Source organism: Dendrobates tinctorius, unplaced genomic scaffold (assembly GCF_039654945.1).
Source record: "Dendrobates tinctorius isolate UK_male_01 unplaced genomic scaffold, ASM3965494v1 ptg000362l, whole genome shotgun sequence".
NCBI classification, from domain to species: domain Eukaryota; kingdom Metazoa; phylum Chordata; class Amphibia; order Anura; family Dendrobatidae; genus Dendrobates; species Dendrobates tinctorius.
Window position 1 is genome coordinate 435,368 of NW_027362028.1, and position 14,041 is coordinate 449,408.

General features: G+C 51.1%; 1 protein-coding gene across 3 annotated transcripts in view; it reads right to left on the reverse strand.

The window, feature by feature from the left end:
* Positions 1-12,353, reverse strand: part of RICTOR (RPTOR independent companion of MTOR complex 2) — a 92,266-nt gene extending 79,913 nt beyond the window's left edge. For 2 of the 3 annotated variants that reach the window (XM_073562643.1, XM_073562640.1), the window contains exons 1-2: positions 12,199-12,353; positions 5,579-5,626 (exon numbers count right to left, since the gene is read on the reverse strand). In XM_073562643.1, coding sequence (XP_073418744.1) covers positions 5,579-5,626; positions 12,199-12,247 — 97 coding nt within the window. In that variant the 5' untranslated portion in view covers positions 12,248-12,353. Of the gene's footprint in view, positions 1-5,578; positions 5,627-12,078; positions 12,151-12,198 lie in introns of those variants that run through there. The other variant, XM_073562642.1, reaches the window with a different exon arrangement.
* Positions 12,354-14,041: the final 1,688 nt, after the last annotated feature.

The following is a 14,041-nucleotide window of genomic DNA, read 5'->3' on the forward strand; positions in this document are numbered from 1 at the left end:
GAAACATGGTGGTGGCAGCATCATGCTGTGGAGATGTTTGTCAGCAGAAGGGACAGGGAAAATGGTCTGAGCCGAGGAGAAGATAGATGGTGCGAAATACAGGGATATCCTTGAGCAAAAACCTGTTTCAGTCTATCAGTGATTTGAGACTGGGACGGAAGTTCACCTTCCAACAAGACAATGACCCAAAGCATACTGCTAAAGCAAAACTTGAGTGGTTTAAGGAGAAACGTGTAAATGATTTGGAGTGGCCTTCTCAAAGCCCCACACCTTAGTCCAATGGAGAATCTGTTGTCAGACTGGAAGATTGCTGGTCACCAGAGGAAACCATCAAACTTGAAGGAGCTGGAGCAGTTGTGCCTTGAGGAATGGGCAAAAATCAGAGTGGCAAGATGTGGAAAGTTCAGAGAGACTTATCCAAAGCGACCTGCAGCTGTAATTGCAGCAAAATGAGGCTCTACAAAGTACTGACTTTAGGGGGGTGAATAGCTATGCACACTGAAGTTTTCTGTTATTTTGTCCTATTTGCTTCACAATAACAAGAAAACAAAATGTTCACAATTGTCGGCATGTTCTGTACATGAACTGATGCAAACCCTCAAAACAACCACTTAAATTCCAGATTGTGAGGTAGCGAAACCCGAAAAATCCCAAGGAGGTGAATACGGTACTTTTCCAAGCCACTGTAGAACATTATTGCAAAAGTCAAACTGAGCTCATATTTAATGTAAGATAAATGCCATGTTGCGGATTTCTAACTCGTCAGTTCCCGCAACGTAAAAAAAAAAGTGGGCGCGAGATGTATATAAAATGAAATTCTCTTACCCTGACCCCACATGAACTAACTGACAGCAGGATTACTGATGATTCCCAACCTTGCCAAAAATGCCAAAATTAGTGCAAAAGTTATTGCATTTTTCCCTGGTCTTTAGTTGGTTTCCAAGTGAAAGGTCACAGGCTCAAATCGAGGAGCACCCATAATAATAATAATCTTTATTTTTATATAGCGCTAACATATTCCGCAGCGCTTAACAGTTTGCACACATTTTCATCGCTGTCCCCGATGAGGCTCACAATCTAAATTCCCTATCAGTATGTCTTTGGAGTGTGGGAGGAAACCGGAGAACCCGGAGGAAACCCACGCAAACACGGGGAGAACATACAAACTCCTTGCAGATGTTGTCCTTGGTGGGATGAGCTGGATGACGCCGTTTCTCTTTTCTTGGGAAATCTTCTTCATGGGTGGGCTAACCACTGAGCCACCGTGCTGCCCACCCATGAAGAAGATTTCCCAAGAAAAGAGAAACGGCGTCATCCAGCTCATCGATAGCGGTCTCTCCGCCAAGAAAATTGCCAAACTGCATCAGGTGAGCGCCATGATAGCTGGAAGAATACGAGATGAAGTCCGTCCATCCATTCAGAAGCCGAGAGGTGACGTCCAGGCAAAATATCGGGGTTAACAAGTCGGCTCATCCCAAGGTCTATCAGTTCTGGAGACAAACACGGCAATGGAGGAGGCTTCATAATAGTGAGACCACAGACATCCGTGTGACGCTCGTTACACAGGTCTGGGATGGTGGCCCGAAAAAAGGGGAAGAAACCTCCACTTCAATATTCTCATAAGAAGCATCTGCTCGAGTTTGTAAAAAAATTCGAAAAGTGGACAGAAGATTGGAAACGGGAGATTGGGAGCGATGAGATGAAGGTCAATAGACGGCTCTGATGGGTGCAAATGGGCCTGGAGGGAAAAAGGGGCTAACAAACTGAAAAATTGAAGGAACTGTCAAGTCCGGTGGAGGAAGCTTGAGGATATGAGGTTGTTTCACTGCCAAAGGCGTTGGATATTTGACCAGGATCGATGGTGGTCTCCGTGCTGAGCTATATGTGAGTGTCCTACAAGACGAGTTACTCCGTACACTCGAGTACTATAGGTATGAAAAGGACGACGTAGTGTTCCAACGGGACAACGACCCGAAGCATACGGTGAGATTGGGCAAGAAATGGGTCAGTGACAAGGAAGTAGAGGTGCTGGATTGTCCGCACAGTCCCCAGACCTCAACCCAATCCAGCACTTGTGGGCAGAGGTGAAGAAACACCTGTATACAGACCCACAAAGGAGGAGTGCTGCACCTCTAATATAAGTACACTCAATCTTTATTAATTACATAATTTGCATCAAAAATTTAAAAAACAAAAGACGTCAGACAGAAACAGAGACCACACAAAGGAAGGTTCCTAAAAAAAATCTCCCTAAAGTTAATCAATTGCCATCGGATTTCATTAGACTGGCAAAAGTGCTCAATTCATATGCTACACATTCCAGAAGGTATCATGGGGGTGCAAACAGAGAGTAAAAAAAAAAAAATTTGTTTTAGTTTATTCACGTTATAATTACTGTAATCATGCATCAGGCATTATTCCTCGGAAGAAGTGAAACGCGCGTCGGGGCACTTCCAGCAGGGTCCACACGGGTTTTTGACACTCCTTTGTTTTTGTTTCATATGTTAGGTACTGTTTATTAAATATTGAATGTGATATTGGTAGTTGTTTATATATGATTCTATTATATTGGGATTCGAATGACCATAATTATACACTGTGATTCATTGAGCGTGGCAGAAGACACTGTCCACCATCACATATTGCCTACAAGAGGGTAGAAGAGACCTGGGATCAGATTTCGGTGGAGACATGCATGAATCTGATTGACAACGTGCCCAGTAAAAGTCCAAACAAAATATAAAATTATTTAACTTCTAAAGTGGAAAAAAACCCAGCATTTCAGTGTTCTCCTCATTGCACCTCCCTCTAAAAATGCAATAAAAAGCGACTGAAACTTTGTCGGTACCTCAAAATAGCACTATTAAAAAAAATACAGCTCGGCACAAAAACAACAAAAAAAAAAAAAAAAAAAAAAAAGACGTGTAGAAACCAAAGACTATAAGCAATGGCGGGATTTTTTTTTCTGATCATTTCACCCCATTCTTTCCCCATTTTTCAGTACATTATATGGTAAAATAAACTATAAGGGCAGGTGCACACGGTCCGCGCTGCTTACTTGTGCTGCGTACAACCCGCAGCGGCCAATGTTACAGCATAGTGGATGGGATTTCATGAAGTCCCATGCCCACTATGCGTCCAAAGACTCACCCACGGAGACGGACATGAGGCGCGTCTCTCCAGACTGCAGCATGTCTATTTATCTTGTGGAGACGCTGCGTCTCTGAAATACAATGTATAGGACTTGGTGAATCGGCACGGTTCAGTAATCACATGCGGATTCACTTGTTGGAATCTCATTTAATCTGCAAAGGTAAATCCCCTGGCTCTGTAGAGTGTGTACACGGCCTTAGGGCGGCTCACACACACAGGAGAGTCGCTGCAGAAATTTTCCCTGGCTTTTCGAATTCATCTGACTTCCGGACACCTGACAGAGAAACCGCCGCCTGCCCAGATAACCACCCCAGCTGCAATTCCAGAACTTTCTGTAAGAAATCTGCCGCATGGGAACTAAACTACAGAAGCTCTTACTGTGCTGGAGCCGCTTCTAAGTGGCGGACCACATACTGCGGGGTGCCGGCCCGGACTTCTCCGCGCGCCGGACTGGGCACAGGGAAGAAACGAGGGAGCGGATCTTGCACAGCGTCCTGGCCTCACAAGATTCAGCTATTTCTACAGAGGCTTTTCTGATTACCTATATCAATTCAGTGGGGGTCTGACACCCGGCACCCCCGCCGATCAGGCGGGGGGCAGAATGTAAACAGTGGATGAAGCCAACAGCTCAGTGCTCTGCACAGGTCGCTCTCTTAGGGCCCCGTCACACACAGTGAGATTGCTAGCGAGATCGCTGATTTTGTGACGCATCAGCGATCTCTCCAGCGATATCGCGGTGTGTGACGGGTAGTATCGGCGACCGGCCCCCACGCCGGGTATCGCTGATCGTGCAGGAACGTCCGGGGCCATTTTTTGATCGCTGGTCTCCGGCTGGCCAGCACGCATCGCTGCATGTGACAGCGAGAGACCAGCGATCAGCGACGTAAACCAGATGCTTACATTGGAAACCAGCTTACTCGCTGGTCCTGATCGCTGGAGGGGCTGTCTATGTGACAGCTCACCAGCGATCAGCCTAACGATGTCCCAGCGATCCCCATCCATGTCGGATCGCTGGGACATCGTTATGTGTAACGGGGCCTTTACTGCAGCTCCGATCACATTCACTTCAATAGGAGCTGATTGGTGATAACAGCTGATCGATGGGGGTGTCAGACCCCATTAATCTGACGTAAAGACCCCAAACATATTTGATCATTATCCTTCAGCTAACATCTCTCTTGCTGTCTCCAGCTCGCCCTACTCCCACTGAGTGATACGGTGTTCTCTATGACAGCACCAGAACCAGACACTCCATCCACACCCATCAACCCTCCAGGCCCCTCCGTCCTCCCTCCACCTTCCAGGCCCCTCCGTCCTCCCTCCACAACACCTCTCCGTCCTCCCTCTTCGTGCTAGACGCCTCAGTCCTTCCCCTTCCTGCTAGATCCCTCCGTCCTCCCTCCTCATGCTAGACGCCTCCGTCCTCCCTCCTCGTGCTAGACGCCTCCGTCCTCCCTCCTCGTGCTAGACGCCTCCGTCCTCCCTCCTCGTGCTAGACGCCTCCGTCCTCCCTCCTCGTGCTAGACGCCTCCGTCCTCCCTCCTCGTGCTAGACGCCTCCGTCCTCCCTCCTCGTGCTAGACGCCTCCGTCCTCCCTCCTCGTGCTAGACGCCTCCGTCCTCCCTCCTCGTGCTAGACGCCTCCGTCCTCCCTCCTCGTGCTAGACGCCTCCGTCCTCCCTCCTCGTGCTAGACGCCTCCGTCCTCCCTCCTCGTGCTAGACGCCTCCGTCCTCCCTCCTCGTGCTAGACGCCTCCGTCCTCCCTCCTCGTGCTAGACGCCTCCGTCCTCCCTCCTCGTGCTAGACGCCTCCGTCCTCCCTCCTCGTGCTAGACGCCTCCGTCCTCCCTCCTCGTGCTAGACGCCTCCGTCCTCCCTCCTCGTGCTAGACGCCTCCGTCCTCCCTCCTCGTGCTAGACGCCTCCGTCCTCCCTCCTCGTGCTAGACGCCTCCGTCCTCCCTCCTCGTGCTAGACGCCTCCGTCCTCCCTCCTCGTGCTAGACGCCTCCGTCCTCCCTCTTCGTGCTAGACGCCCCAGTCCTTCCCCTTCCTGCTAGATCCCTCCGTCCTCCCTTCTTTGGTAGTTGTTTCTCTTTCTATGGGGGAAATAAAGGATCACCTGTTAAAAATCAACCGGCTGGATCTTTTTTCCCCTCATCTGGTGGGGAAGAGTTGGGAGACCCCTATACACATTAGATGGTCAGCCATTCCACTGGTCTGGCCGAGTTTTATCAAGCCCTGGCCGAGCCCTTTAGGCCTGGCTGAGTATTATACCTTGGATACGTCCGGAGCCTCGTGTGCCGCACTCACACAAGCATTATTTAGGTCACTAATTAAGGAGGATGTGAAATGAAGATCGGCCTGTAATTAGAGATATTACACATCAGACACAACATTAATGATTGTACCAGGGACATATCTCTTACCTCTGCTGAGATCTATCGGGACGTTCTCCTCCCCGCTGTCATTCCGACCTAAAAAGAAAAAAAAAAACATAATTACAGCGAGTTACCTGCTGGCTCAGACATCAGCCGCACATTGGCCTCTGGTCTACGATGGCGAAACAGTGACCTGCACCAAGAGCTGTCTACATGCCCGGGGACCACGTCCATTGCGGAGCGCCCGCACCCCGTACAGCAGCCATAATGATCCTGTAGCCGCTGACACTGTCATCTGCAGGGGAGAACAACTCTACACATGATGGAGCGTGCGCTATAGTTTGGGGGTTCTTGCAAAATTCATTGGTTATGTGCACCTTTACAAGATAAACCATGTCAGGTGGAGGTAAAGGAAAGGCCAGGTGATGCAAATTTCCCAGCTTTATAAAAACCCAACATCCTCTAACTTTGTACCAAAAAACAGCAGCCATGGGTTCTTCTTATCAGCTGCCGAGCACTCTGAAAATGGAAGTGGAGGAGGTCCACAAAGTGAGAGAAGGGTAAAGAAGATAGCACAGGGTTTTCAAGTTTCCCTTTCCTCAGATTGAAATGTAATTAAGAAATCGCAGGTCAAGATAAGATGCGGAAGACCAAGCAAAATTTCAGTGAGAGCTGCTCATAGGATTGCTAGAGAGGCAAATCAGACCCACTGCTTGACTGCAAAAGACCATCAAAAACATTTAGCAGACTCTCGAGTTGTGGTACGTTGTGCTACTGTTTAGACACAACTGCACAAATGTGGCCTTCATGGAAGAGTCATCAAAAGAAAACCTCTCCTGCATCCTCACCATAAAATTCAGAGTCACAAGTATGCAAAAGAACATTTAAACAAGCCTGATGCATTTTGGAAGCAAATCCTGTGGACCGATGAGGTTATAATAGAACTCTTTGGCCACAATGATCAGAGGTATGTGTGGAGGAAAAAGGGCAGAGAATTTCAGGAAAAGAACATCTCGCCCACCAATAAGCATGGGGGAGGATCTACCATGCTTTGGGGTTGTGTTGCTTGCAGTCAGAAGAATGGATTCAATGAAATTTCTCCAAATTCTTGATGCAAACAGAGCACCATCTATAAAAAAGCTGAAGGTGAAAAGAGGAAGAGGATGGCTTCTACAAATGGAGAATGATCCTAAAAGCACATCACAATCCACAATAGACGACCTCAAAAGGTGCAAGCTGAAGGTTTTACAGTGACCCTCAGGGTACGTTCCCACGGTCAGTAAACGCTGCAGGGTGAACGTTGCGTATATCCGCAGCGGCCAGATGTTACAGCATAGTGGATGGGATTTCAAGAAATCCCATGTTCACTATGCGTGCTCCGAGACCAGCAGCTTCCCTGCGGAGATGGACGTGCAGCGCGTCTTTCCAGACCGCAGCGTGTCTATTTATCTTGCAGAGATACAAGTCTCCGCAAGATAAAGTCACACGCACAATGTATAGGACATGGTGATTCCGCACGGTTCAATGAACACACGCGGAATCGGAATCACCTGCGATCAATAGCCGGCAGCGTTCTGGACGGAGCAGACGTGCTGTGCCGGTTACTGACCGTGGGAACGTAGCCTCACAGTCCCCTGATCTGAACATCTGTGTAGCAGAGGATGGAAGACGACTCAGGAATCTCACAGAACGGGAGGAATTCTCCAAGGAAGAACGGAGGAAAATCCCCCAAACAAGGACTGAAAGACTCTTGTCTGGCTACAAAAAGAGTTTACAAGCTGTGATACTTGCAAAAGGGGGTGCTACTGGGTACTGACCATGCAGGGTGCACACACTACCCCCCAACATTATAATGATGGGTGGGATCCTTTAAATTCATAACTTGATGACGGTAAATTGTAGATAAAAGTCGAATGATCACAAGATCAAAGACCAGTAGAGGGGCTAGAAAAACAAAATTGAAAGTAAAAAGTTCAATATAAAAAAAAGTATATGTTTCCGGAAAGGTACAGTACAACTTAGTTATCACGTGACTTATCCCTTTGAGGTGCTATAAAAAAAAAAAGGTGTTTCTTGTTTCCCAAAAATTGCATTGCATTTCTTTTTTCCATTTGTCTGAGGCTACTTTCACACTTGCGGTTTTTTGCGCATGCGTTTTTTTTACCTATACTTAACATGGGTGCGCATAGTCATGTGTTTGCACGCGTTTGTATGCGCATGCGGTTTTTTTTTGTAGTGTGCGCCCGGGCGCACAAAATGCATCCTGTTGCATTTTTTGTGCACCCGACATGTCTCAAAAAAATGCATGGGCGCGCAATGCGCAAAAAAATTCACCCAAAAACACATTATACTCTATGGGTGCGCTGACGTGCGCACGTCAGAGCAAAAAAAGCGCAGGCGTTTTTTTTGTAAAAAAAAAAAAACAAGAAAACGCATAAAAACGCATGATGCGGTTTTTATGCGCGTTTTCACTGCGCACGCAGCTAATAAAAAAAAAACGCAAGTGTGAAAGTAGCCTGAATGGGTAAAAACGCTGCAAAGACGCTGAAAGAACCGAAGCGCGGCAGATTTGGAAAAATGCCTGATGGTTCAAATCCACAAAAAAAGAAAAAAAAAATAAGAAGCGAGTGCAGGAGATGTCACTCACTTTGCTGCTGCTGTAAACCTTATACATTCCCTAAACAGCAGCACCCCGGCCGCCCGTTGTGCAGGGAGGTGCAGCTGGGGGGCGCCCTTCATTCCCAGAGGTCGCTGCCTTATGTGCAGGTGGCTGCTTATGACGAGGGCGACTATACACACACAATGTGCTGTTGTACGGTGCCCTGTCCTAACAGGGGCCCCGGGCCCTCACCGCCATGCACATCAGATGGAATGCTGGCAGCCAGCACCGGAGCCATGTCTGCACAGCTGTCACTAGGGGGCAGTATTCTGGTGTTATCGCCACTCCCAGCCTTCTCCTCTTCCACCACAAACATGTTTTGATGTGACACAGTCCTCACATTGCTGGAAGGATGAGACGCGGATCTCCCCCCCCCACTACCATGACAAATCTCTGATTCAGGGGCCTGGAGAAAAACAACGCAGAACCGTGATCACAGCGTAGAGCTGCCGGGACATGACATGGAGGAGGGGACCCCGCTGCATCGGACCCCTGAGCGGCAGACAAGGCTCAGCCCCTGCATTTACACGCCCTTCAGGAATCTGGAAAAGTGCAGTGATAACCTCAAGGATGATATTAGGAACGGTCACCCAGCTGTCCAATCAAACTATGGAGCTAGATGGATGATAGATAGAAAGATGGACGGAGAGACAGAGGGATGGATGGATGGAGAGAGGGATGGATGGATGGAGAGCGGGATGGAGAGAGGGATAGAGGGAGGGAGGGAGAGATAGAGGGAGGGATGGAGGGAGGGATGGAGGGAGGGATGGAGGGAGGGAGGGAGGGATGGAGGGAGGGATGGAGGGAGGGAGGGATGGAGGGAGGGAGGGAGGGATAGAGGGAGGGATAGAGAGAGGGAGGGAGGGATAGAGGGAGGGATGGAGGGATAGAGGGAGGGATAGAGGGAGGGATAGAGGGAGGGATAGAGGGAGGGATAGAGGGAGGGATAGAGGGAGGGATAGAGGGAGGGATAGAGGGAGGGATAGAGGGAGGGATAGAGGGAGGGATAGAGGGAGGGATAGAGGGAGGGATAGAGGGAGGGATGGAGGGAGGGATGGAGGGAGGGATGGAGGGAGGGAGGGATGGAGGGAGGGATGGAGGGAGGGAGGGATGGAGGGAGGGAGGGATGGAGGGAGGGAGAGAGGGATAGAGGGATAGAGGGAGGGATAGAGGGAGGGATAGAGGGAGGGATAGAGGGAGGGAGAGAGGGATAGAGGGAGGGATAGAGGGAGGGATAGAGGGAGGGATAGAGGGAGGGATAGAGGGAGGGATAGAGGGAGGGATAGAGGGAGGGATAGAGGGAGGGATAGAGGGAGGGATAGAGGGAGGGATAGAGGGAGGGATAGAGGGAGGGATAGAGGGAGGGATAGAGGGAGGGATAGAGGGAGGGATAGAGGGAGGGATAGAGGGAGGGATAGAGGGAGGGATAGAGGGAGGGATAGAGGGAGGGATAGAGGGATAGAGGGAGGGATAGAGGGATAGAGGGAGGGATAGAGGGATAGAGGGAGGGATAGAGGGATAGAGGGAGGGATAGAGGGATAGAGGGAGGGATAGAGGGATGGAGGGAGGGATGGAGGAAGGGAGGGAGGAAGGGAGGGAGGGATGGAGGGAGGGATGGAGGGATGGAGGAAGGGAGGGATGGAGGGAGGGATAGTGGGAGGGATAGAGGGAGGGATAGAGAGAGGGAGGGAGGGATAGAGAGAGGGAGGGAGGGATAGAGAGAGGGAGGGAGGGATAGAGAGAGGGAGGGAGGGAGGGATGGATAGAGGGAGGGATGGATGGATAGAGGGAGGGATGGATGGATAGATAGAGGGATGGATGGATAGATAGAGGGATGGATGGATAGATAGAGGGATGGATAGATAGAGGGAGGGAGGGATGGACGGATAGAGGGAGGGATGGACGGATAGAGGGAGGGATGGACGGATAGAGGGAGGGATGGACGGATAGAGGGAGGGATGGACGGATAGAGGGAGGGATGGACGGACGGATAGAGGGAGGCATGGACGGATAGAGGAATGGATGGACGGACGGATAGAGGGAGGCATGGACGGATAGAGGAATGGATGGACGGATAGAGGAATGGATGGACGGATAGAGGGAGGCATGGATGGACGGATAGAGGGAGGCATGGATGGACGGATAGAGGGAGGCATGGATGGACGGATAGAGGGAGGCATGGATGGACGGATAGAGGGAGGCATGGATGGACGGATAGAGGGAGGCATGGATGGACGGATAGAGGGAGGCATGGATGGACGGATAGAGGGAGGCATGGATGGACGGATAGAGGGAGGCATGGATGGACGGATAGAGGGAGGCATGGATGGACGGATAGAGGGAGGCATGGATGGACGGATAGAGGGAGGCATGGATGGACGGATAGAGGGAGGCATGGATGGACGGATAGAGGGAGGCATGGATGGACGGATAGAGGGAGGCATGGATGGACGGATAGAGGGAGGCATGGATGGACGGATAGAGGGAGGCATGGATGGACGGATAGAGGGAGGCATGGATGGACGGATAGAGGGAGGCATGGATGGACGGATAGAGGGAGGCATGGATGGACGGATAGAGGGAGGCATGGATGGACGGATAGAGGGAGGCATGGATGGACGGATAGAGGGAGGCATGGATGGACGGATAGAGGGAGGCATGGATGGACGGATAGAGGGAGGCATGGATGGACGGATAGAGGGAGGCATGGATGGACGGATAGAGGGAGGCATGGATGGACGGATAGAGGGAGGCATGGATGGACGGATAGAGGGAGGCATGGATGGACGGATAGAGGGAGGCATGGATGGACGGATAGAGGGAGGCATGGATGGACGGATAGAGGAATGGATGGATGGACGGATAGAGGAATGGATGGATGGATGGATAGAGGAATGGATGGATGGACGGATAGAGGGAGGCATGGATGGACGGATAGAGGAATGGATGGATGGACGGATAGAGGAATGGATGGATGGACGGATAGAGGAATGGATGGAGGGAGGGATGGATAGAGGGATGGACAGAGACTCTGGAGAATCCCAATACATGCTTTACGGCTCCATTGTAGTGATGACATCATGTACATCCATGTGACCACTGCAGCCAATCGCTGCGCACATGAGTTTACGTGACATCATTGCTGCAGGGAGATAAACAATGACCGGCGGCTCTGAAAGCAGAGTATACAATATATTTTTTTAGCTGGGTGTAAGGGGGAATCTGCAGGCGGTCAGGGCATGCTGGGACTTGTAGTTTTACAACAGTTGAAGAGTCAAATGTTGGCGATGACAGAGCAGATCGGCACCTCTGGACACGTCAGCCGCGTAAATACCCATTGGTGCCACCCTGCGACTTCACCGCCATCCGACTGATTCCTTACGACGACGGCCTCCTCGCAGACTGCGATCCGATGTCACAGCCTTATAGCGTCAGCCACCAGGCTGCCTCCGATCACTGCAGTTTAACTACTTAAATGCCGTCAAGGTGACACAAGGCGCGACCCTTCAGCGCCCGCAGACGGTCCATGGATCGCCACGATAGTCGCCGGCTCCCTTACACGTATGACGGAGAGCACGCGTGAGGTATCGCCGCGATCGCACCGACCCGGAGAGTTGCGCTGCCGGGGCGTTATTACCGCAGGGGCGCGTCGTCACCCTCGTTGCTGCGTCCGGTTTATGGTGACGTGACTGGCGGCGTATAAAGACTATAAGTCGTTCTGTAAAGAAATGGATGAGGGGGTCGGAGGAGACGGGGTGGAGTATGGGGGTGCGGACTATGGGGGCACCGGGCGGTGCAGGTAATGGCAGCCGCATGCTGGGGGCGCACTCCCGTCGCTGCCATGGTAACGGGCGGGCGCACCCCTCGGCGACCCCTCACCGGGACATACCACTAAGGCAGAGCCCGGGGGGGAGGGGTAGATCTGCCTCTGTCTCCCCGGCAACAGTGAAATCCCGGAGCCCCCGACATCGCCGTACCGGAACACCCCGCCCCAGCCCTCCCCGGTTACCTCTTATCCTGAGGTGCCGGAGGGAGCGGCCGCGGATGCTAGCCGCCATGTTCCTCGGTGAGGAGACATTCACAACACCGGAAACATCGCTCGGTCTCGCGAGAAGACGAGATAGGGGGCAAAAGGCGGGGATTCCTCCGAGAGGTCAGGCGGAAGGATTTTAGTTTTTTTTTACATCGGGAGAGAATGTGATTTGTTCATCGAGAAACAAAAGAGCGAATGCAAAAGGGAAAACCAGACTTTGATCCCTGGAAAGATAATAAGTCCGTGGAGAGACGGCGGCCGCCATCTTTGTTGTGGGCATGTTCCAGGCTGCACGAAGAAATGAGGCGTTAACTGTGTGTTTGTGACTTTCTTTGCTTATGAATAAAGCTGTGCACCAGAGAGCAAAAAAATACATTGTTCATCCACAGTTCCCAGCGTGCAACGCGACAGCGGTCTGGGCAGGCGCAGTCGTGACTTGCTTCCACCGGTGAATTGATAATGATTCACCTCAGGCGACGCCGCTGCAATGAGCGGGGCGCGGTTTAGAGCATCAGCCAATCAACGAGCAGCTCATTTACTTTTGTTCTGCTCATTGGATACGACGCTGACCAATGAAGAGGTAGGAAACTAGCTGCGAGGCAGAATGAATGAATGTATACAAGAACTTCTCTCTGATTGGACGCAAGGTTGAATTTCTCCAACCAATCAAATGAGACTATAATTTGACTACAACTCCAGGGCTTCGGGCGTGGTTTCTCCAACCAATGGGAAGAGATGCAGCTGAGAGACTGAACAAGCTTAACGCTGATTGGCTGGAGCTGACATCCAAAAAATCACCGTATGTTGCTTAAGAGAGAGAGTACCAGAAAATATTTCTAGTGAATCACAGAATTAAGTTCTCAATTTATTTCAAATAAATCATAACCTTTATTATTGTGTCTATATAAAAAATATTATCATGACTCCAACCCAAGGTTATCTGTCTGTACATGAGGCTGTGTGCACACGCTGCGGATTCTCCTACACTGAGGAGATGAAAAACCGCAGGTAAAACCGCAGAGCAATCCGCAGGTAAAACCGCAGCGTGTGCACACAGCCTAAAGGGGAGGGAGAAAAAGTCATCCTAATATTCTGCTGATACCTCCCTGCCTACCAGCGAAGGTCGGCACCCTAGACCCCACTCGTCATCCACGGATCCCCCATAACAGCGCATCACCCACAGATCCCCCATAACAGCGCGTCATCCGCAGATCCCCCATAACAGCGTCATCCACAGATCCCCCATAACAGCGTCATCCGCAGATCCCCCATAACAGCGTCATCCACGGATCCCCCATAACAGCGTCATCCACAGATCCCCCATAACAGCGTCATCCACAGATCCCCATAACAGCGCATCACCCACAGATCCCCCATAACAGCGCGTCATCCGCAGATCCCCCATAACAGCGTCATCCGCAGATCCCCCATAACAGCGTCATCCGCAGATCCCCCATAACAGCGTCATCCACGGATCCCCCATAACAGCGTCATCCACAGATCCCCCATAACAGCGTCATCCACAGATCCCCATAACAGCGCATCACCCACAGATCCCCCATAACAGCGTCATCCGCAGATCCCCCATAACAGCGTCATCCACGGATCCCCCATAACAGCGCATCACCCACAGATCCCCCATAACAGCGTCATCCACAGATCCCCCATAACAGCGTCATCCACAGATCCCCATAACAGCGCATCACCCACAGATCCCCCATAACAGTGCGTCATCCGCAGATCCCCATAACAGAGAGTCATCCGCAGATCCCCCATAACAGTGCGTCACCCACAGATCCCCCATAACAGTGCATCATCC